Source organism: Pleurodeles waltl, chromosome 10 (assembly GCF_031143425.1).
Source record: "Pleurodeles waltl isolate 20211129_DDA chromosome 10, aPleWal1.hap1.20221129, whole genome shotgun sequence".
Taxonomy (NCBI): domain Eukaryota; kingdom Metazoa; phylum Chordata; class Amphibia; order Caudata; family Salamandridae; genus Pleurodeles; species Pleurodeles waltl.
Window position 1 is genome coordinate 866133571 of NC_090449.1, and position 26113 is coordinate 866159683.

The window sequence follows — 26113 nt, forward strand, 5'->3', positions numbered from 1 at the left end:
ATGTGCCTGCTTTTTAAATGCTGAAAAGGCCTTTGACAGGGTCAAAAGGGGCTAGCTTTCCAGTTTAATGACTAAAAGGGGTGTAGGACCTGCCCCTCTCTGGTCAGATGCCTCTATGATTGATCAATGGCAAGCGGCATCGTAACAACTTCCTCTGACTCATTACCAGTTAGGAAAACCACTCCAGTCTGCTTGCTGTCCTGGTTGCTACTCTTAATAGCAACAGAGTCCCTGGCAATAGCCATTAGACAATCTACAAGCAACACAGGGATCCCTACAGCAGCAAGTGAGATAAAAGTTAATTCTCCATGCAGACAACATATTTCTTACCTTTTCTAACACTATCACAGCAGTGCCTCTCATCATGACGATCATCACAATTTGCAAGCTTCTCTGGATACAAAATAAACTGGATGACAAGCAAGGCCATGACAATGACATACTCAAAGAAAAGTGTGATAAATGGATTACTATTTAAGAGGCGCCCAACAAGCTCAAATATCTGAGTATTTGTGAGTAGAGCTCACAAGCATGGTTCAGGAAAATTTGAACGACCAAACATTTTAAACCTTGGGAACAGATGCTCATTATAGGTAAGGGTTTAAACTCAGAAGCGTCAAGAACTCTACCAAAACCTACATCAGGGGAGCCTCAAGGTCCTGACTGACACCATGTAATCTACATTCAGCAACAAAATACTTGGGGGGGGAGGGGGGAGTACGGGGTCAAGACTGCTGAATATAGAAATTTACTCAATAGCCTATCAACAATCCCAGTTGAAGTACTGCTTTATAGAGGAACTAGAGAAGCCTGACAGGCTCTCAGTTGAAGAGCATTTACAAAATACCCGCCCTAGAGCCTAACCATTTTACAAGGGGCACAAAGACACAAGACACCAACACAACCCCATTCTACATGGTACACTACACATCTGGAGACGCATTCATGGAAAAAATGGCTCTCATGGCTTCTTGCACTCCTAAGCTCCTGGAAGGAATAACAGTGCTGTACTGGCTGATAAGACATTTGCCTGGTCCTACTGGGCTTCTATGGGCATAAAGGTGCTGGACCACTTATTCACAGATGGTCATCCTAAAACATTTTCCCAACTACAAGGAGAATTTGACAAATTGTAGTCAGCAACGACTACATCAGTAGATGAAAGATTGCATTAAAAAAAACAATGAAGGCCCAATTTCTCCACCTCCCATTGTCCATAATAAACCATTACCTGGTTAAATGGAGTAGCTATAAGAAATTATTTACCGGACCGTATGAAACCCTGAGTGAAGAACTCTATTCTAAACCGATGAGCACTGCATTGAAAGCTCAATGTGTACAGCAAATGCACAAAGACTACTCACATGCAGAATGGTCCAACCTTTTTTTTTTTTTTTTTTAAATCCTTCACAGCTGGCACTGGACACTCTATATAAACTTCACAGAATGCACATCTTTCCCCACTTCCTAATGATGGGGATGTTATCAACTCCATAGAGAAATGTGTCATGCCCTATGATTATGTCTGCATATACAACTCTACTGGGTCTCAGTCTGGAACACCATGTTGAACGCTATCAACCTTCTTACACAACTCTTCCCGGCATTAGCCATGACTCACAACTCTCATGACACAGTTTACCTAACGCTCGTACTAAATGATGGATTAGTGCTTTCCTTGCAACAGCTAAAATATGCATCCTCAGATAATGTAAATAAAACATTGATAGTCCTCTGCATGCAGAATGTATGGTGGCAATGGCAACAGAGGCACACAAATAGCTAATGTATGAACTTAAAAATAAATTGCAATCAATTGGGTCCCTTCCTATAACTTTCGTTTTATTTGTTACCTGGGTTAATTTTGTGGGAAAGAGAGAGAAAAAAAAAAAAAAAAAAAAAAGGAGAAAAAAAATAAAATAAAAATAGGAGAAGGAGGAAAAAGAGGAAAGAAAAAAGAGAAAAAAGAGGAGAAACAAAGAAAGAAAAAGAAAAAGAAAAAAGACGAGAGAGAAAGAAAAAGAGAAAAGGAGAGAGAAGAGAAAGAAAGAAAGAGGGAAAGTGATATTTAGGGTACATTGCACTGTTTACTGTCTTGCAATCTCTAGCTCTCCCTTTTTACTCTCCCACTTTCCCTTCCACCCACTCCCATATCCCTCCCCCTCGGAACCTCTCTCTCCTAGCAATGTCCACCATAGCACAGTAGAAGCTCGTGTAGGTGGTAATTGAACAGTGTGGTTTTCTTGCGATTCTTCTTTTTTTTTTTTTTTTTTAATATGCTGCTTCCACCTTATCCTCCTTAATCTGTGTGATTGTTTGAACACAAAAATGGAAGAAAATCTAGAACATGCAAGTGCAGCCTTTCCACTCGATTTTAGATGAATTTACATAAATTTTCCTGACAGCTTAGTGTCCAGGCTTGCCTGTGAATTTCACACATTCACTTTATTTCTTGTACATTACATAACGGACAATACATCTGGGAAAGTACCAGTAGAAATGTTAAAGTTCTATAGTTGTTTTGGCAACATTGAGACTGCATGAACATTTGTTAATTTATGATACACAAACCGTTAAAAATATGAGTTGAATGGTTAACAATTACACTAATGGGGTTTTGTTCAGTTTGCCTATTGTGTACATTTGTCCTTTTTTGTTTTATTCATTATTTGTTTGGAACTGTGTATCCCACAATGCCTCATAAAGGTATTGGATAGGACACTATATAAAAGAGAAACAAACGATGTGCTCACTAACTGTGATCAAGACTTTGTAGGTCGAAACGCGTAGGATGATGGGTGTTTGGTTCTGCTAGCTATTAAATATGAGACTACTGGAATCCTTGGAGTGCCGCGTTTGACTCAATTGTCACTTGTAGGAAATTAAACAGGAAATTGGTCCATCCCTGACATAGGCACCAGCTGGCAAGCACGCTGTGAAGGGACCAATTTGTACTTGGATACTACATAAAGCATACAACATTTTTATCATTCAAGATTTAACACCAAAGGGGGATGATAATTTGATTTGAAAGAGGGCATGTGTAGAAAAGTAGTCTTGCATACCATATATCACCACCTGATTTGTGGCTTTTGTAACTGCCTCTAATTCAATACATAATCTAAGTAGATGACCATCTAGAGTCAATATTTACTACAGAGCAATTTTTTACTCACTCATACTAGGCAGAGTTCTCTCAGTTTCTTGTATGTATACTTATAATACTGTATTCAATATAAAAACTGGGGGAACTGATACATAGGTCCGTCCATCCAGTCAGTCAGTCAGTGAATGGATGTGTATAAAGGGAATTTTTTTTTTTTTTTTATGGAATAATAGCAATGTTCTGTTGAGGTACACTGTATCTGTGGTCTTATGATGGATAAATGAGAAAATGACAAATCAATAAATGATACCTTCGGATGGCACAAGTCTTGGAAATGGACTTTTAGCACCAGTTTTGTTTTTATTTTTATTTATTTATTTTTTTAAGTAGAGAAAAAAGAATCCTGTACATACCCTGAGTCCATCTGCTGAAGATGGTGTCCATGCTGGTCTGTTTGCCCCATACAAGATTAACAAGTGCTTCATTCTCTTCAGCCATGATAATCTATTAACTTGGCAGCCTCCGTTGCTGAAAGCAGGTTGAATAGGATTCTTATTTTCTGGTGCAGAAAGTCCTGCACGTGTTCTCTTTGTTTAGGTGTTTAGACACAGAAGAGGCACTCGGGAGGTGAGAAGAAACCTTAATACAATTTAACAAAAACAAACACTTAAATTAGTGCCCGTCCAGCATAAAACAAATAACTGCCAATATTTAAATAATTTCAGCACTTCCAATTCAGCTGTGATGTTGGCTTTCGAAATGTATTATGTAGGATGAATAGTGAACTTTAAGATATAATCGTAAATACTCTTTAAAAAAAAAAAAAAATCTTAATATTTAATATGAGAAATCTTAAAAACAGTTTTGAAACACCTTCAGAAGAATTTGAGAAGAGGCTGTGGTACAAGCCAACAGTGAGATTTCCATTTAATTGTAGACTTTAGGGCTGTTCAGAATTTGTGCTATTTGCAGCAGCTTATGTCATTTGCAGCAGAAGCGTACAGAGGGAGATGCTTTCATGGCAGTCCTCTTTCCACACAGGTTGATTTGGGTCAGACCCTTCAACTACTGCTTGAACAAAGCATAAATTATACTTTGGCAAAGTCTAGAGGAGTATTTCCATCGTACCATTAGCTATTATCAAGTTTGCTAGTCCTTCAGCCTAAAGAGCACTTCCCACTGGGTATAATGCTGGTGAAAAAGCGTCCATGCACTGCGGTGGAGGTTGATTTGTATTCCTAAAAATATTCCCACACTCTTGTTGATACTGCACCATTGGTGGTTTAGCAGCTAAATGTGAATTTCGGTCGCAAAATGTGATAACACCAATGTTTACTTTGTACCAAGGATAATTTTGCCCTAAATGTGATTTGTGCCCCCAGAAATTTCCCAGCCTTGCACCAATGGTAATTTTTCTCCACAATACTTATGTTGCACCAATGGTAATTTTTCTCCACAATACTGCCTACTTTGCACCAATGTTGATTTTGCACCCACAAATGAAACGTTATATACTAGATGTAAGGAAATGCCTCTCTCTGCACGATCGCCCCCAAAGTTGTGGACTGGTGCTGCTTCCTTTTAGACTCTGAGTACACAGACACCTGCTAACCAGACCTCAGTGCTGTGGCCCTTACAGGCAGTGTTAGATGGGCAATAATTAAGTGGCATAACTTACCTTACTTGCAATTCACTGATTTATGGTACCAGAGGGATAACCCCGCCCCCAGCTGCAGAATGAATTGTACCACTGCAGAATGAATTGTACCACCATGGCTGTGACAACATAAAAACATGTCACCCAGCCTGCCACTGCAGACTGGTGGAGCAGCATTCAACTGCTAACTCGACTTAGCGATTTAAAACTAATATATATATATATATATATATATATATATATATATATATATATATATATATATATACACACACATATACACACACACATATACATATACACACACACACACACCCCTACAGTTTGCATAACGGGTTCCAGGACTTCCTAACAGTAAAACCCCCAAATTGACATTTATGCTGTGGAAAGGCTCGTAGCCCCATTAGCGAGTTCCGGATGACACGCTAACCACCCAGCTGTGTTAACTTCTGAATGGGAATAGTAAAGTTTGTGCTTCAAGGTATCACATTAACCGTCCCATTTAAACCTGACTTGAGGACAAAGTCTGATTTCACATAACTTTTGAGTAAATGCAACTATTAGAAAGTTGTTACAACTCAACCATCTGCCCTTCTGGGGAGAAGCGAGAACAACTCCCATGAGCAAGGACAATAGAGGCCTACTGCTGGTGGCAGTAAGCCACGTAGGGTGTGATCCCAAAAAGGAGAGCTTCAAAGGGGGAAGTCACCTTTGAAGGGAAAATGGTGGACACAGGAGCGAAGCTGCTCTTTGGACGGCGTAAAAAGGTTGACATCAGGGACAGATACGGGAGACCAGCTGCCAAACTGCTTTTTCTGTGGAGGTGTAGCCCTCAGGTAGCCACACCTCTAAAGTGAGATACCAAGCTCCACACACCAAAAGAGGGTTCTGCCGTCCTAAGAAAGACAAAATAGTGAACTTTAGCATAGCTAGATGCCACACTTTGCATAAGACAACATAAGGCAGGAATATTTCTACTAGCCCATTGGCGCCACATCCACCGAGGGCATTTTCTGGTAATTAATGTAACACCCCCAGACACCTAGGCCTCTGATGACACCTGGATTTGAGAGAAGATCAAAGAAGGGCTGCCTTGTTTTTTCCCTGTCCCAGCAGGAGAGGGACCACCAACCACTGGACTGCACATGCTGAACCTTGGGCTAGTAAAGAGGTCTGTGTCTGTGGTACTTTGATCATGGAAAATTTGCTACAGTGCCCCAGGCAGAGAAGGTGAACTCCAAGAGTCAGCTGGCTTAATTTCTGTTAGAGCACAAGCTCTGAAAAAGCTGAAGTAGCATATTTTAGTCAGTTGGTAGCCAAAATCACTTGACCGTTGCTGCTGTGCAGCATGGACAACCAAGTGTTGGCACTCAAAATTTGCACCCAAGTCTACCAGACCTGGGAGAGTAGTTTCAGTGCAGTTTGGTCGCCCAAGACAAACACTAGCCTTGACAAAGGAAACCGCTGGTTTCGCTGTGACCAGAGACCAATAGTCCAGAGGCAACTGGACATTTGCTGGACCAAAGAGAACATCGACCCATGTAGCTTAAGTCGCTCCACTTGGACCGTGGCGTAGTCCCAGCAGACCCCCACTGACCACACAACATCCTCAGAATCTTCACCCTCCTGTATCCCTAGCATCAGACCACTGAATTGAAGTCAATGGTCGTGTGCCTGTAGAGCCAAGAACTGGACCCAGAACTGCTTTGGTGCCAAGATAACTATCCTACTACTCATTAGCCTCCCAGGCATTCCTCCTGTCAGAGTTGGTCACCTAAAATGGGCCAGTGTAGTCAAACAATTCTTTAAAAGATTTGAAGGGTTCCCACACTTTGCAGTTACTAATGATTGCTCGTGTTTTGGAGTAAAAAGCTGAGATTTGTGTTTTACCTAAAAATCTATACCTCCAGAATCCTCCGGTGGATTCTGTTTAGGTGTCTAAAAATTCATAAAATGTAAACCATTTTTATAAACTGGTGTCTGATTTTTTTGATGTGACATGACTTTATTCTGTTTTATACTTCTAAAATTCTTTACACTTGCTACTTTTTCCAAGCCTGACTGTTGAGCTAAGGTTTAGCAAACAACCCTGACTGGACCCAAGTTGGTTTTGGGAGTGTATTCCACAGTGAAGTGCACACCTACACCATATAATACACCACAATTCCTCACAATAGATCACGAGAAAATGTTTAGCCTTTTATCATGAAAAGATGATTCAGTATAGGACACACTGGAGCTGTTCTATACTAAATCTGTCTTGTAAGAGCAGTAGCCATCATATTTTTCATGTGATCTTTTTGTTGCCACAAATGTTTTGCTATCTGACGGTGTCCTACTTGTGATGAGACAAACCTACTTTCATCATGGAAAGTCATGGGTTGCTAGCACCGCCAGCTGTTTGGCCCGGAAGTTAAGATATAGGCCATCCGTGCAGAAAAATACACATGTTCAGGGCTGAGCTGCAGCATGGTGCAAGTGCTGGGAAACCTGTCAATCTCACCTAGGGATCCTGTCAATGGTGATGTTGTCCTGCTTCTCTGGAAATGTGGTTGTGGAAGTTGGCAGAGTAGGATCCAGGATGACAGATAGGTTGGATGAAAATTAATGTGTGCAGAAGACTGAACTCACGTTTGCTGTAGGTGGCTGTTCTGTGAATCATGTACATCCTCTGCTGCATAGTGCTGATGGCAGTGAAGAGTGAGACCTCAGAGGTACTTTAACTGGGCACTGACCATGGAGCCAAGAGGCCCGAGATGCAGTAGTACTACAGTTTTAATAATTCAGGTTGCCAGCAATGACAGCCTGAATCACTCAAAATTACAGATTACGAATGCGTAGTGCCATTCCATTTTGAATATCAGAATTAACTTTGAATACAAGTAGGCTTCATAGATACCCATAAAGGCACAGGGAATATTCCTAAATGAAGACATAACACATGCAGGCGGTATTCCTATAAGAAAAGTACCTGAACGGCAAACTGTGGGGTTAGTTAAAAGGAGGTGATATAAAAAATAAAAATAAAAAAAAAAACAATACAAAAAAATAAAAAATAAAAATAAAAAAAAAACAACACCTTCATGCAATCAGTCATATAGTAACACATTGAAAACACTACAAAAAGTATTCCACACAAGTTTAGGAAAATAGATAAAAGTTATCTGAATTAAGTAAGACCAAAATGCACAAGTCAAGATATCACTTAAGAATTTAAGTAAGTCTTATGCCACAGGGATCAATGGATGTATTTTTTTTTTAACAACAAGAACCTGGAATGCGTCAAAATTACCGATGCAGAAGGCCACAGAGGAGGTGATGCGCAAGAAAGTAAAAGCAATGTGTCAATTTTTCCGGCATCGCATCGGTAATGCCTCAATTCTTTCCTCGAGGGCAAAGATGATGCCTAAATTTTAGAGTGTGAAGCCCTGGCTCCTTACTGCAGTGCAGGGATAATTTGATGCCCAGGGACAATGAGTTGAAAATCCAAAACAATGTGAAGATGAAACAGGCGCTGCATCGATTCTGTTGATGCTGCTGCTACTTTCCAGCTGCAAGACAGGCCCTGCGTCATTTCTGCAGGCATTGCGTACATTTTCTGGTGCAGTGGATTTTCTATCTGGTGAGGTCTTTGATGGCCCTGAGACTTCTTAACTGGAGGCAAGCTCAATCAAAGACCTTGGAGATCACTTGTGAGGGAAGACAAAGTCAGATCAGCAGGGCAACAAGCAGGAGAGCAGCCCTTCCAGAAAAGCAGTCCAGATCAGTCATTCTAACAGAGTCCACTTGTATGTCCAAAAGTGTCTGATCGGGGGTGGAGACAAGTGAGGTTAGTTTGAGTACAAGGGCAAGATCCACTACCAGGCCACTAAAAATGTTCTCAACCACTTGCTATGGTGAGTCAATTTTTATTAGGTCAAGCTATATTTAGGACCTCCTCCCCACTTCTGGCAAGTTGACAATAAACAGGTGTTTTGTTCAGTCAGAAAGTAACAGAGCAAATTAAGACCCCTTTAAATCTTGTGGGCCTGTAATTTGGCCTACCACACCAAATAGTAGGCAGAAAACAAGCATTGTTCACTCTGTGCCACAAACTATGAGCCTCTAGATTAGACTCCTTGGACAATTTTCACTGTTAAGGAACAGAATCATAGCCTGAGCAATTCAACTGATCGTCGGTTCCTGGAAACATCTTTAAACACTTTTCAGGTAAGGGATTTATGGAATACCTGCCCACGCCTACTCTTGAACTCCAACATACTACATAACGATCGATATTAATAGTAGACCCAGCATTACTTTCAGTGATAATGTCCGAAGGTCGAAGCTTATTAACAATCAAAACATTATCAATGTTCTCTAAAAAAAACAATTTTTATTATATATATATATATATATATATATACACATATATATACACATATTCGCTCGTAATCATGCCATAGGGTAACCCAGAATCTGACATAAGACTCAATCCCATATCTAACATGCAGGGCCACTATAATTATGTGAATATCGCGATTTTTGCATGGCTATAGATTTGCTGAATAATCTCCAGATTTTATCACTTTCCTCCCTCCCACCAAAAAAACCTAAACATTTTAGCTCAAATGGCTCAAGTAGGTAAAAAAAAACATGCAGTGACGCAGAGGGGGTCATTTTAAAAGCTGGACTGGTCATCTTTCTGTTGCTGTAGTTGAGTGTTCAGCTGGTACTAACTGAGTTTAAAAATTAATGAAGTAATACTATTACAAAATGTGATGCATTACGCCTCATAATTTGCCTTTTTTTTTTTTTACGCATAATTTACCCAACACTGCGACATAATATGGGTCCCACTTGTCCCGTCATTTTCAGTGACCCAGCTAATATGCAAACCACACACTTAAGAGGATTCCTCACAACTCAGTTTGGCTCACTACACAATGCCTTTTCCACTCAGCAATTATCCGCCACCCTCTGCCATCTAATTATCCCCCTCACACAGACTGTTTCCTTAGCTTCAGTAGGACTGACACTTTCCCCTAGCATATGTGCCACATCTATAGCACTCCTTGGATTTCTCACTGTTCTTAATTGAAAGAGAACTACTCACATGATGCACTTCAGACCGACACTTATCGGATCGGTTCACACCACACTCTTTCATTAGCCACAACATCAAAATTGCTTATCACCAATAAAGTTGTTAACGCTGTGAGGAACTAAACCAATCACCATTCTTCAGTGTACTAGTATATAATGTGAATCTGTTCAACGCAATATGAGTGGTGGGCTTAAACAGATACTCTGTTCTTAATAGTGCCTCTTCACAAACATCAATGTCTCCTTGACCATTTGATGGTCATACCTGGGTAGGGTGAGCATATTTTGAGAACCTAAAATTGGCACAGGCCAGAAATAAAAGTAGTACTGTAGAGTATCGGATCGTAGGCAATTTCTTCTTAAATAAGTTGAGGCACAAGGTTGGAAGAAACACGTAGATTTATTCAAAGGTCCACGACAGGCACAGGCACAGGCACATACGCACAGGACGGAGACCACCAGTACGAGTGCCGGCCAGGGTACCAAACGCTCTAGAACTCAAAGTTCCATTTGCTTAACGGTGAAAGAACTTGGAAATATCAAAGATAAACACAGAGTAATAAACATAGTAGAAATAAAACCTCACAAGTGATAAACACAACATAATAAAACTTGAACATATACTCATATATATATATATATATATATATATATATATACACACACACACACACACACATACACCTCTCATCTTCCCTCCTTACAATGGAAACAAACAAATAAAACTAAATTTCAACCTAATATGAAATCATTAAACTTGGATGGAATTCTGACAAGTCTGTGACTACGCGTGTGCACTGGTTCCGCAGCTAAAGATGGTGCAGAGGTATCATCACAAGAGTTCTCCATATGACTACGTTCTTCGTGACTTGTTTCACTGTTCTGTCTCTTTCATCCTCGTGCTTTCGATGAATGTACTATCCAAACTGGCATCTTCCCTCCCTTCATATAAATTTCGGAAAATCTTTCTTTGTGATAAAGATATAGGAACCACACAGTTCCTGTTCCACCATCCTTTACCCTCCAGCAAGACAGAAGTTTTAGTAACTTTAATTACTTTAACCGGGAGAGAAAATCTTGATTCTCCCTTACATGTTTTATGGGGTTTCTTAATGAGAACCCAATCATCTACTTTAAGTAGAACATCCTTCACATTTCTTTTGACATCATAATAATATTTCTGCACGCTCTGTTTCTCACCTACTCTTTGTCTTAACTCTTCAATATCTAAATTCACATTCTTGTTACATAACGAAGTCATCCAGGACGGTAATAACTGAGATCTGGATTCTCTACCTCTAAGAAGAATAAAAGGAGAAAAACCAGTAGCAGAGTGAGGTGTATTAAAATATGCCCATACTTTGTCATTCAAAAATTCTCTCTCACATCAGAATTGGTTGCAATAGCAGTTTGAATGCCTTCTTTCAGGAAGCGGTTAGCCCTTTCAACTAAACCATTAGAGGATGGACTATACAAAGCCACTCATGAATGTCTAATGTTAAACCTTTTCATGAAGTTCTCCATCTTGGCAGATGTAAAATGTACACCATTATCAGTGACAATTATGGAGGGAGCACCCTCCAGACTGAAAACACGGGTCAAGAACGCAATTACTGAGTCTGTGTCAGCATGTTCAACAAACTCATAGTATATCTATTTAGAATGGCAACAATTAAGTACCTCATGTCCTTGGGTAACAAGTGGAAAGGACCTGAAAAATCCATAGCTAAACTTTCCCAAGCATTATTGGTGAGAGGAATGTTATGCAGGGGTTTAGTATGGCACGTCCAGTGTTTATCAGACACCACACGATAGGTACATTTATTAATAAAATCAGTCACATGCTTCTCAAGACCATGCCACCAATATTTCTCTTTAAGTCTCCTGGAAGTAGCTGAAATGCCAAGATTACCCTCATGTGCCACTTTTATCAATCTGGATCTCAAGTCACTCGGAGGAACACAAACAAAACCTCTCATGCATATACCATTTTCACAAGACAGTTCAGCAGCCACCTGACAATATGTATTCAGTTCACTGCCATACTTTCTTTGATTAGGCCAACCATGCTTGATATAGTGCATTACTTCTGACAAGAGCGTATCATTAGACATAGCTGAATTCCATTCTTGCTCATTAAATAAACCATCTGACGCGGAGACAATGTCAAGTGTACCAACTACACATTCAGTGTCCTCATTAATGGGAGTCTCTCAAGAAATCGGCAGAGGTAAACGTGAAAGACAATCAGCTCTCACATTCTTTCCTGCAATCTTCAACTAATTTGTCCAGCAAATCCTTCAATTGTCCCCTCACAGAGATAGGAACGGGTCTGACTTTATGTGAAATAAGTATGGCACCATCTAACTCTAATGCAATGTTCAAAACCCTTAACTGTGCCCACTATGTCTGCAAATACTTTGGGAAACTTTGCTATAAATGGTGCAGCATCCAAATCAGTGGAAATATTATACACACTAAATTCAGTCACACCCACAGGCATATCACCTAAAGTTATTGGGTCATCACATCCAGGACGAAGAATAATACCCAATTTAGCTAGATCTTTCCATCCAACAATGTCTCTGCCATTCAATGCCACATAGATTGTAGTCACAATGCACCTTCCTAATATGGACAAAGTAGCAGAAAAACATCCCTAGAAGATCAATATCATGATCACCAAAGGCCTTAGGACTAATGTTTGCTTGTTGTAACATTTTTGTTGCTGGCCAAAATTTACGATAAGTCACATCAGCTAATATAGTAATAGGTGCACCTGAATCTGCCATGACAGAAATTTCTTTGGTGTCAATAGTTGCCTGGCAAATTGGTCCTTTGATGATCATAACCTCTCTTCCTGTGCAAAGAGAAACATCAACCGTCAAAACAACGTTGGATAATTTCTTCGTACATTCTTGAACTGCATTTTCATCCTGGGAATAGAAATTATTAACTTTCACTCTGGTACCACTACTGATTTGCTTGTGATTACGATTAAATTGCCTGCAAACAGCTTGAAAATGACAAATTTTTTGGCATTTTAAGCATCTCTTACCTGAAGCAGGACAAGACTGGCTATTACTAATGTGACTACGTGAGCCACACCGGAAACATGACAAAGAACTTCTACTCTGTCTTGCTACTCTTTCTTCAACATAAACATCTGCATCATCAAGTACTTGGTTAATACTAGTTTGTTCATTTTGACACATACAACTTTGGATGTAACAATAGACCTTTCAACAGCCTTAGCTATATCAATAGTTTCATCCAAAGAAGGATTGCGACATGCCAATAAGCGTTCCTGAATGACAATGGAACAGGAACTGATCTCTGATATGTACGTCCACATTGATACCAAAATCACATTTTGCCGCAAGCACACGCAAATTAGCAACATACTCATCTACTGATTCATCTACAGTTTGCTTGCACATTGCAAAGTTAAACCTTTCGAGTAACACATTTGATTCGTCAGAAAACTGTTTCTTAATTTTTTCTTTTCCTTCAACATATACATTCCACACCACATTATCACCACTCCCGCTAGGAGAAGAAACAGGAGGCAGATTATCAAACACACGTTGTCCAGCCACACCAAGATGATTGAAGAGAAGAGCAAATTTCCTTGCAGGTGAAAAGTCATTGGCATCAATTGCAGTCAAATAGTTTTCAAAAATTCTTAACCATTCAGTCCATTTGATATCCGGTTTCCCTCCTTTAGGTAGAAATGGTGGTGGCTGAACAACTAACTAATTTGAAGACATGTTGTTACATATACTGCCCAAGAAATAAAATAAAACTGTACACGTTATGTAAACAATTCAGCCTCAAAAAAGTTAAGCGTTGTAGAAGTACTGTTCTATAAATGGTTACCGCTGTTTCCGATAATTCGCTGGAAAATAAAATAAGCTCCGCAGTAAATTCCGTAGAAACATCCGGTAAGCATGTGTAACAAATTTAGCAGCTGCTAAATAACACGCTTAACAGGATGCACATATGCGCGTGCGGTCAACAGTACACGCGTATGCCGTACTAAAATGTGGACAAGACACGGACAGCGAGACACACTCCACGTCCTCGCACGTACAACACGGTATCCGAGCAACCAAGACGTTGTGGACGTCACAAGCGTCACAACTAGGGGCGTGCGCCGTGACGTGGCACAAGAATGCTGCTGTGCTGCACGCGTCTACAGTTGTACTGCGCTCGAGGCAGCGCTCGCGGTCCAAAGCAACGGCAAGATAAAATCTTCGGTTCAATATCCATAAAAAGACAAATAGAGTCCTCACGTAATCTCCAGCGTCCCGTCAACACCAGGAAGAACAGGAATCTCCACAACACGACGAGAATAAATTCTTGTAGGCAAAACGGAACAAGTGCTGGTCGGTGGACCCATAGATATCTTTAAGTAATTACGACTTTGCCCCACTCCTGGTACCAAATGTAGAGTATCGGATCGTAGGCAATTTCTTCTTAAATAAGTTGAGGCACAAGGTTGGAAGAAACACGTAGATTTATTCAAAGGTCCACGACAGGCACAGGCATGTACGCACAGGACGGAGACATCCAGTACGAGTGCCGGCCAGGGTACCTAAAGCTCTAGAACTCAAAGTTCCATTTGCTTAACGGTGAAAGAACTTGGAAATAACAAAGATAAACACAGAGTAATAAACATAGTAGAAATAAAACCTCACAAGTGATAAACACAACATAATAAAACTTGAACATATATATATATATATATATACACACACACACACACACATATACATACTACAAGTACGTAAGCCTTTAGTCTTACTCCTATAAATGGGGGGAGGGGAGAGGAGGAGAAAAAAAAAAAAAGAAAAAAAAAAAAACACCACAGAAGGCTTGTAAATGTGTATACATTTACATAGCTACATAGACAATCTATGGGAGGATGGCAAGACCTCCAGCCGGACTCCCCCTGGCATCATCCCCACCTTGTCTCCCCTTTGCTTTGAGCATGCAGCTGATATCCCCTGTGAACCGACAGAAATAGATAAATTACTCATGGTTTATCCCTCTTCAGAGGCACCTGTGAAAGAAAAGCATGCATTTCAACTCTGCTCTGCCCGACGTTTGACCAAAAACCGGGACATGAATTTTAAGTGATAAAAAGTGTTGGCAAACCGGGACAGTCCACCAAGTACCAAAGTGTCCGGGGAAACCCAGAACGTCCGGTCAGCCTATACCTGGGGTAAAATCCTAAAAATAACTTATCCTACTGCATCGTTTTGCATACAGAGGGTTATTTTTTTCCCTTTCCACTCCAACCCTCTCTCCATCAATAACCTTCATGTATGTAATGAACTGCTCTTTTCATCTCGTCAAAGGAATGGGAGGTTCTCCTTTGCAATGTAAAAACGTCACTGGACAATCAAGACTACTGCGCTCAGGGGAAAGGTTTTCACCTAGAGGCTCGCTGAGTTGACCGTCCCATGAGGCAAAAAGTTCCCTGAGCACACAGCTCTGCCACTAGTACTGCCCGCAATGCCAATCATTGGATTACAAGTGAATAAAAAAAGTTACACTTACAGGCTGAGCTTGCAAGTAAATATTTTGTGGAAGGTCAAAGCGCAAAGATCAGATCTCTTGGGATGGATCCGTCAGTAGTTGAGAACACAAAATACTCACACAATTAAATAAATAATGCACAGGAGGTAGTATTGTTCCTGTGCTGCGTTCTTCTGACAAATACTCTTCTGCAGCTCCCCACTTTGAAAGTATACACTTCATGCAAGGAGACAATAAAAAGCCTTTTGAGCTGCAGCAAGGCCACCCTCACAGCAAATAGACAAATGTCATAATGTATTTTTACATTCCATAGAAACGGTGAGGGTTCCGATTGGAATGCAGAACAAAACCATAACAAGCTATACCTACATGTCACAATGCAACATTTGGATTGTTCTTTTCACCATTTGCTCATAAAGTCTAGGAGTGTAAATCTTAAAATCATAGCCAAGGGAGGGATTATTCTTTCTGATCATAATGAACTGTAGTTATTGCTTTTGATCCCAAGCTTTACAAGGCAAAGAGGTGGGCCGTATTTTGGATCACAGCAGGGAAAGTATCTTGGAATTTTCTGTTTGGATGAATGGAACATGTTTCTTCAGCACATTGATTTGGTTGACTTGAAAAGGTCCATTAGTGACACTGTGAACTCAGTTCCCACACAGCATACTATGGAAATTATAGCAACAAGGATTAGGGTATTTTACTTGTCTATATACTGTACTCGACAAGGGGTGATGCTGCTGGCCTGATACATGTTCAATGTTAGACCCTACCAGCATGACCCTGTGAATGGCTGCCTGATCCCTGAAACCCCACCACCATACCGTCTCTGTTTTGAATCAACAAAGGGTGACGGGTTAACTCTTGCAGACTAGATACCAACCTCTGAACTTGAACAGTGAATTTTTGAATATCTAACCACAAAGGTGATGATTTTTTTTATTCATCCATGTTCTGCATTTTTGTAATTAAGAACAATGTTGGCAAAAACACTCTGAATATTAATTTATTCCTCCAGCTTGATCTTGTGATTGGCTACCCATCCCTGAAGCTTCAACCACCTTCTGTTGGCCTATATTAAACTTGACACTTTTTATCCTGAGCCAGGACATGGTGTCCCATACCACTGTGCAACTATTTTTATGGACTGTGCAGAGCCAGAATAAAATACTGTGTGTCAGAAAGTGTCTTATTAATTTATGAAGGAAAGATCCTTAACAATTTAATTAACACCCCTTTAGTTATGTATTAACACAAATTTCAGAGGCCCTGCTCAACATCTGGTTGCTATGACACAAGCAGAAGACAATTCTCCAGAGAAATGCAGGTTAAGCTAAAGCAGTACAAATAATGGTAAAGACAACAAAATATAATATTTTCAAAAATAGAGGAAAAAATGAGCAAAAATACACCAAATGTATTCAAATTAGAGAATAAGGGCGTATGTTATGATTTTTTTAAAGGTTTAATAAAAAATAATCTTTATAAAAAACTGTTTTAGTTTGGAGTCATGCTTTTTGTGTTCACGGAGCAGGCAAAACAGAAGGCCAAACTGCTCCTTGGAGACAGGAGTTCTTGAGTCTTCTAGCAGGAGGCTTCTTTTTTTTCCAGTAGAGTTTTCCTCAAGTGTAGCCTTAAGAGGCCCAGGAATGCTCTGAGGAGGTGGCACCCCACCGCCATTCTTATTCTCTGCACTAGCAGAGATTGGATAATTTCCCCTACCAAATCCTGTTTACTTTCCTACCATATTTTTTTTCAGTATTTCCTATGTGTTTTACTGTAAAAATTACCAGAAGTCCTAAATTCAAGGAGGCAGGACATTTCTTCCCTCTGGAAAGGTTCCAGGCTGTCCATAACGCATCCCTTAATTAGATGAGCTTTCCTCACCTCTGTGCGGCTCACTATTGTTTTTTTCTTACTGTTTGTGTCAGTGGGTCTAGAAGGGCTCTGGAAGTGAATGGAAGCAGATTGTTTTGGAGTAGTAAGTCAAAGTAAGAAGTGTTACGGCTGCCCTTTGTTTTGCCTGCCAACCTGTATCCCTCTCAGAGGTATAATTCCTTATAACTGGCAGTTGCTGACAACTCGCCTGCCTTCCTGTGCCCAAAGGCGAGGTATTATTTTGTGGCAGGCAGAGTAATTGCCAGTCAGCAATGTGTATTTACATCATTTGCAACTTTTAAAAGCACAAATAAGAGTGCTGTATAAGGAAAACAAATGTATAGCCAGTTTCCCCATCACCACTTTCAGTCTTTTGTCACTTTCACCCAACTAATTCTGCCTCCCATTACCACCCACAGCAATCAAATTTTGCTCGATTTACAAGATAGTTTAGCAGTCACAGGAAAGCTGAGGGTTTGTAAATTCTAAAACACGTTTTGTTATTTACTAAGACTAAATAACGAGTAAAACATTAAGGATTCGCTATTTGGGAGGGACATTTTAAGTGCATCCCTTATAAATACAGAATCCTTAAGAGATGTGCTAATGTTTTGCGACCAAAATCTGTTCCCAAACTTCATATTTTTCCACCAAATCTAAATTGAAATTACGTCATTCATAAAAGGGAAGTGGTCTCCAGAGGACTGTTTTCCCTTTCAAAATACTGACAAACATTTTTTGGAGTAGGCAGTGGCTCAACGGTCCCACTGCCTACTCCTAAAGAGGTTTAAACTTCTCATTTTTATTTTTTAAATGTGTTTTTGATGCTCCTTTTAGGAGAGGGTGCATAAAAAAATGCTCCATTTAAAAACAATCCAGACATGGTGGTCTGCTTTACACAGCAGGCCACCATGATTTGACTCTAGCCATCATAGTGGGTCACAACTGCGACCCTCTGCATCCATATTAATGAGGTAGGTCAAACTGCAACCCACTATGATTCACAATTTAGTGAACCAACCTATCAGCATGTAAGGTGGTTTGCAAAATTAAATTTCGATTTGCAGAAAGTTGGTGTGCAATTTGCGACCACATTTTGCAAATGGAAAAAACTCAAGACGCCAGTATCAGAGGTCACACTTTTTTTTTTTATCTCAATCCCATATTATGTGATGCCCTGTGTTTTATTTTTGGGACAAACCCATAACTTCAAATTCTGTCAACAGAGTATTACTAGTGGGTTTGAAACCCTACAATCGCTCTGAAATGGCTGATCTATTTAAGAAAGAGTCTTTGAAAAAGCTTATTAGGCATCAACCTATCCTGACGATCTGCATTTGACCTTGAAAGCAAGAGAGTACAATGCAGGGTGCCTACCCGACTCATAGCTCTAATTTCAAGTCTGGGGTTAACTAAGACCTTTTGATTTTACTAAATACTACCCAAAATTTAAATAACTTTCTTACAGTGCATGAATCATCAGAGCATAATTGAATCGGGCATCGATTAGAATGTGCTGACACTTTCTCAAAGGGAGGAATGGGGAGGAAATGAAGCAGACAGCTAGGTAAACCATGAACGATATGGTAGGAGAAGGAAAAACTGCTGAAAGGGGCCGTGAGAAAGGAGGAGAGATAGATGTGTGAACCACAGGGTAAACAAGAAATGTAAAGAGAACTGGGGAAAGCAGAGATTGGAGTGCAAGAAAGAAACATGACGTGAATAAAAAAGTAATTAGTGAGAGAAAAGCAGAAAGAAAGAGGAAAAACAGCAGTGTATGAAAGGAGAATGGAGAGCAAGAAAGAAGGAAGGTGACTGAGGGAGAATTAGAAAGTGCATACCTCTGCCTCATAACGCATACAGTAAAAATAAATATCTAAAGTTCATGGATGACAGCCGTATCATTGCTGGGCCTGCCTCACCTAATATATTGCTGTGCAGTTCTAGACACACAATAGTGATTCTTTCATCATGCTAGAGCTTTCTGTCATCAAATAATGTTTTAGTGGCATCACAATAGTTATTCCAGACAAGAGATAAAGTGTCAGTCATACCATCAGGGTTACATTTTGGTGGAGCTTCACATTCTGACAATTCAAACAAATAGTCAAACAACATGATCAGGCTTTGAGACTCAATCTTCCACTGCCACCTCTTTTGAAATTAAGTACCACATTCAACTGCTTTCCGATAGACTCTCAGACACTTGGATTAAGGCATAGAAATAAACTAAGCCTGCCAAACTGCCGTTGAGCAGCGAGCTCATACACCCCCTCAATAGAGGTGGGTGAGCCACTGACTGCTGGGGCAAAGCCCTCACGGAACCTCAAACCGAAACGAGCTTTCACAGGAGGAGATGTGGTGTAGTAGCTAGAGAATCCAACCTGGGCACACAGGGAGCCAGTACGTCATAGGACCTAGTGTAAAGAAGGAAGTGGCCCACATGGCTGCTGTTTGAGTTGTAAAATACAGAAAGAAATCGCCACTCAAAATAAACCTGTTCAAATTCTAACAGAATCAGAACAACCCAACTGTACACGCATACAAAACCAGTAATTTACAACACTTGCCACATCAGAACATGTCACAACTTTTATCCTCCAGAGCATCAGATTACTGAAAAACAACTCACGGCATTACGAGGATCGCAACCAAGAGAGACCTACAACATTGGGACACTCACAGCACTCAAAAGGTGGAAACTCGTAGCAAAACTACAGAGGTGAAATTTGTTCATCCTTAATCTCCATCCAGCCCCTTTTACAGGCTCCAAATTTAAACATCAAAGTGCCCATAGGGCCTAAATGCATACTTGTTCGAGCCATATAAAAGAAAATATACTATAAAACAAACATGCACACATTGTACTCACAAGACACTTCAAACATGTATGTATGGGCTAGTATGCACCAAGACGCAAAGTCTGTTGTAAACCTACATTATTGTGCACACAAACATGGTCTCCATACTGTAGGAGCTGTCTACTATCATACTAGTGTTAACACCGAGTTTGTCAATGTAATTATTAATGATTATTCATGTATTCTGAGTGTTAAATTTGCATAGAAAATGTAATATAGAGAAAAATAATGCACGCATTTTAAGGTGCACCCGCAGAGTGGCCGTCAGTATTCATGAAGTGTACTTATTAATGGTGTATTATGAAATATTGAGTGTATGTTTGATTAATGCACAAATATATCATATTAAGTGTTATGCATTATGTTTTGGCTTTATTAATTGTAGGACTTAACTTAGCGGAGGTCTTGGCCTAGTTGCACGGCCTCATGTCAAGCTGCATTTCGTAGGGTTTAATAAAATGGCTGTCTAAAGAATTAAATTGTGATTTTCCACAGAGCTGACCAAGTGCTCATTGCTAAAAATCTTTCTCATGAGAACTGCTTGCTAGGAGATTATGTACTTGCTAAAGCAACATTGTTTAATGTAGTACGTGTGAGACTAACTTTCCCAGGAAAAGACAGACCATACTGACTGGGGTATAAGCTGCAACAATAATGTTACCTGACGAGCCGAATGACAGGAGTGGGACAAGAGAAGTCAATCACTGACATGTGAACTATGTACTAGAAGAAATGTAGATTTGAAGTTTTAGTTTTATTGGACAAAGTGTGAACATGCGATCCCCTGACCAATTAGGATGTGGAAAGTAGTTTTAGGAATTCTAACTTAGCCAGACTGCACCATGAAGAGATACGTCATTCTCCCTATTCTTCTTGAGAGTTAGGCCATTAGCTATATTCTTTCGAACTGCTTGAAGAAACTTTGCCTTTTCTAAACTGTGATGATGAATCCGGATGCCTTGCCTACCAGACTGATGTCCTGATGATGAAGATTATCTTAGCTCGCTGATCCATATAAGGAGAGGTATACTATCACTAATGTTGTTTGCTATGTCTATTTGCTTTGTTTCTAGGTACCAACTGCTAATTTTGATAGAGCCAGCCGTTTTTGCATGAAGCCCAAACATGCTATGCTAATCTGGTGTTCGTTAGGGATCCCACTGATGAGGTTCGCTACATAAAACAACAGCTGATGTATTTTCTTTGCTGAATCTAAAATGTATGTAATATTGTTTGCAAAGTTATTCTTGTTATTAATTTGCACTGTAACTTTGTAACGAGTAGTAGCACAAGCTTTGATTAGATTGAGAGTCTTTCGCCGCTTTGGACAGCCAGTGTTGTTTCTGTACATTAATCATTTGAGCTTGAGAATGGGTTACGTGACCTTAGCATTGTTAACATAGGGAAATAAGCATTCTAACTTTTACTAAATGATATGGTTATTCATGACTGAAAGGTCATGGTGTGTGGCAATTACTGACTCCTACTGATTACTAATGGTTATTGATCTGTGCATGTACTAGATATATGGCGGGAAAACCTGGAATCGAGTCAAAAGGTTCATCAACATATTTGCGTCTTCCTTGTAAGTTTACTTATTAAGGTCTGACACGCATGCACACACAATTTTACACTTCTTTATTGTACAAACAACTGCACCATCTTTACTATTGTGCTTTTTTAGTCGCACTGTGATCTAGCAAGCATGTAAAACCACTAGGTCCAATGTATGTTCTTTGATCTGGTCAGAAACCCTTTCTTAAAACCAAATTCACTCACATGCAGGTGCTCGCAAATATATAGCATATGGACTTATACTGACAGTCGTTTTTTAAAATTAGAACGTTCTACCCCAGTAATGGACACGAAGAGCTCCAGATAATTAGCAGGAAACTCACCGAGTGGACTGGTCAGACACTGACCTTGTGACTTACAGGCTGTCTCCAGCTACCAGCCCCAAGCCTTGGCCACTTTTTCTAAATACAAAATCAAACATTAACCTGAGCCCCGGTGGGTTTTCCACCCCTACCCCTACCTTTTGTACAGCTCTGGTTCACTGCTGTCTGCTGTATTGCGAGGTGTACACACCCACACTTCTCAGTGCTCACTAAAATGTGAGTCAGTAAACGGGAGTATTGGTTTGGAAGACAGAGTCTGCTCAGAACCTGGTTGCTTTCCTTTGACCTTTATAGTTTCCCCTGCAGGTAAACTGTCCAAAACATCACCAGAACTCACTCCCCTTTTTAACCGTCTAACTAAAACCTAACTCTCTGTCCCCTTTTACAAAAACTCGATGTCCCTGTTCAATATTAAAGGAAATGTTTGTTTCACCCAAGACATCGCACGTTCGCTGGAGCGCACAGAACATCACCCAACTCTACTTCAAGCCACTTAATCACTTGAAAGAAAACAAAGTGAAATGCACAAGGAATGATATCTCTAAAAAAAATTGCAGTCACTCTATACAACAGCGACTACGAATTGCCCCTTTAAGGATTAGGACCTTCAAGACACGACTACATTTTTAGAAAATTAGTTTGTGCCATTAAGGGTCGCATTTAATTTGCTACCGGTTTGTCCGAGTCCGTGGAGTACTCGAAAACGTCTCCCTCAACAGGGCAGCAAAAGCCAAAAACACTCCATTTAAAATAGAAATCAATTATTACCCAACTCGCCCTCCTGGAAGAGATGGGAGCCCGATCTCATCTGATCGGCGCGCGCTTATCTCATAAAATACTTTCCCAACCACGTCGCACTCAAGGTCTGTCTGCTTGCAGAAAAGAAAAAGCACGAGAAACGCCATACCCACACTTTAAAAGACCATAATGGCTCGCCATCATCTCACTCACAGTACACCAACAAAAAGGCTTTGCGGGTGACGTGACTTCCGACGCCACCGGAAGTGCGTAACAGTCATGCTTGTCAACCAGTTTCGATTTTGTAGTCGATTTGATGCAGGAAACGCGAAAACAAATGCATCCAGGGCAAAGTAAATGCTGACGGAGAAAGGTCCAACATCTGAATGTCTGATCGGTGCAGCAAATTTGATGTTTGCTTTTAAGCACCTTCAAAAGTCTTTTGATGTCCCCCCCCCGACACATTGCATTCTGGGACATGTAGTTAGTGTGGGACATGTCTTACGATTCACTCTCAGCATAAAAATCTACAAGAACAGCGCAGAGTAAAATAATTGCTGAGTTGCCTAACAGTTTACCCGCCTGTCCGTAAATCACTCGCTCTATCCGTAATTTCAGCCCGAAGTTCATCTTCCTGTATTAATCTGATAGTAGACGGCACCTGTCCGAAATGTAGACACTGTTTACATTTGCAGCCTTCTGGTCTATTGCAAAGCTGGATGCAAGTATCGGGAGTTGCTTTCAGTGCATCGTCAAAGCGTAGTAAGCACTGAATGCAATAGAGAGCTATTTTAACAGTACACAGTGACGTAGGGCATTTGAAAATCTCTAGCTTCTTGTGGTGCTGCTTTTTGGTCTGTTTTAATTATGGTTTTGCATTTTTTCACTAGTTGCTTTTCACTAATATGACACTACGATTTTTACTTACATAGCAGATTTTCATTTCAATTGAGCACCTTGATATTTCAAGTATTATTGTTTGAGGTAGATACATGTCGGAGTTATGAATAGATAGACAAACAGAGGGACAGATAGATGTGTAGGTGGATGGATTGATGAATGGACGGAGAGTTTGGACATGAATGGAGAAAGTGTAAATGAGATAATGGATGAATAGATGGTTGCATTGGTCTGGGTGGTGGATGAATATGATGGATGGATGGGTTTATAGATGAATGGATGTACATGGGTCCCTGCATGGATGAATGGACAGATGGAGAGATGGACGGATGGATGGAGGATGGTACAGGTGGTATGAACGAATATGATAAAGTGGAAGAATCTTTGTGGGTGGATGGATCGATGGACGTATGGGTGGATCTTGTGTGTAAAGATGGATAGATAAAAAAAAGGATAGATGGGTGCTCAGATAATAGATCAGGGTGGATGGATCTTGGTGAGTGGATGTATGGATTCTGCAGAGTGTATGGACTGATGGATGGACAATGGGTTCTTGGGTGGATTGATGAATGAACAATGGATGGATGCTTGGATGGATGAATGTGTTAATGGAAGGATCTTGGTGGGTTAATAGCTGAATGGGCAGCTGGATGGATGGATGTTGTTGGGTGCATGGATGGATATATGGAAGGGTGAATGAATGGGTGCTTGGATGGATGGATAGATCTAGGTGAGTGGATGGATCTCTTGGTGGGAGGATGTATGGATTTTGTTTGTTGGGTGCATGGATGGATAGATTGATGAACGGATGGAGGATGAGAGCTTGAATGGAAGGATTGACCATTAGTTGTATGGATGCATTTGTGGTGCTCGGATGGATATGGATAGATCAGGGGGGATGGATCTTGGTGAGTCGTTGGATCTTCCTTGGTGCATGGATGGATTGATAGATGTACGATGCATGATTGGCTGGATTGATGGATGGATAAGTCTATGTGAATGGTTGGACCTTGGTGGATGGATAGCTGAAAAGTCATCTGGTGTAATTATTGAGCACAAACTGAAAATTGAGCCTAATGTCCATTATCTGTTATTGACCTGACAGCAGACAGAATTTGTCCTTAATTTCAGCACTGCTCCACTTTCTACAGTGACTCAGTCCAAGTCACATGATGTTAAACACACACGATGTCAAACAGCCACGAAAACATTGTAAATGATGATGCTGTTAATTGTAGTTCTTCCACAGGCTGGGTACCCACCAATGACTAGTCCACAAATGGGGCTGTAAATCACACTCCAATTTCCTCTGCATGTATCTGGGACCTCCAACATTGTGAACCAATCTTTATTCTATTCTAGCAATTACATCACATTGATATGGCGCCTGCTGGGAGCCAGAAAGGTTCAGTTCTAAATCATGCAAGACACTACAACAATGGCTGCTTTTATGGTGGTGACCTATCTAGTGTGCTTAGATAGTAAAGTCTCCATTGATATGTTAAAGTTGTTATTTCAAATTGATGATGACTGTCCTTAGGCATCCTCAGGGAAGTTTTTACAACACAAAACGTACACACATGATTCATTCCTGATATGCGTTAGGGTTCTGCAAAAATGAAATCTGGACCTGAACTTGTGGTACTTTGGAGGGCATTGCATCAAGAAAAGAACAATTGTACTTTTCGAATGTGTACCGATTCACGTACTATCATTCGTGGTCAGGGATAGTATTGTTTGACAACTGTCTCTTATGTCGGTTGTCAAATTTTGCTAAGTGTACATCTGTTTGCAATTTTTTAAATCATTAAAGCGTGCGTATGATTGCTATTTTTTAATCTTCAAATCAGTTGAGTTACATGTGAGTGTTTGCTAAGGACTGCTATGTACTATACAAGCCAAAGCATATAAGCCGATTTTGACTTTTACTTGCATCAGCGATTTACGTCCACATTATTGAACCTACTCTGACTACACTTATGTGTCCATAAAACTGAACTTTTGTCCTGAATTTCTACAGCCAATGTCCAGATTTCACCTCCATTCCAGGTGGTCATACTATTCAGAGGCCTTAGTAACTTTTTCAACATATGCACTTTTTTAATACAAGTATAATGCCACAGTTTGCACTTTGAGAAAATATGTACATAGCTCTGTCTTTAGCCACATTTTTGGTCCAGAACTGTTAAAAAATGCAGTTTCTAATTCCATTGAAACTTCCCTACTTCAAAGGTAGCAAAAAATGTACTTAATAAGTGGCAGGTTAGAACAGGGAAAATATTTGTCTACAATATAGCTTTATAGCCCGCAGTAGGGGGCTACATCGACCACTAAAGGTCCGCTACAGCATTAAAGGCCCAAGCTGAAGGCAAGGGAGCTGGACTTTAATGCTTGTATATCCCAATTACGGAGGGCTATAAGGCTAGTAGAACCTTCTGCCACT

General features: G+C 40.3%; 1 protein-coding gene across 2 annotated transcripts in view; it reads right to left on the minus strand.

Annotated features, from left to right (window-relative positions):
- MINDY3 (MINDY lysine 48 deubiquitinase 3) overlaps positions 1-23051 on the minus strand; it is a 190116-nt gene extending 167065 nt beyond the window's left edge. Inside the window, exons 1-2 of one of the 2 annotated variants that reach the window (XM_069211595.1) lie at positions 22940-23051; positions 3520-3745 (exon numbers count right to left, since the gene is read on the minus strand). In XM_069211595.1, coding sequence (XP_069067696.1) covers positions 3520-3604 — 85 coding nt within the window. In that variant the 5' untranslated portion in view covers positions 3605-3745; positions 22940-23051. Of the gene's footprint in view, positions 1-3519; positions 3746-22800 lie in introns of both variants that reach the window. The other variant, XM_069211594.1, reaches the window with a different exon arrangement.
- Between the last annotated feature and the right edge of the window lie 3062 nt (positions 23052-26113).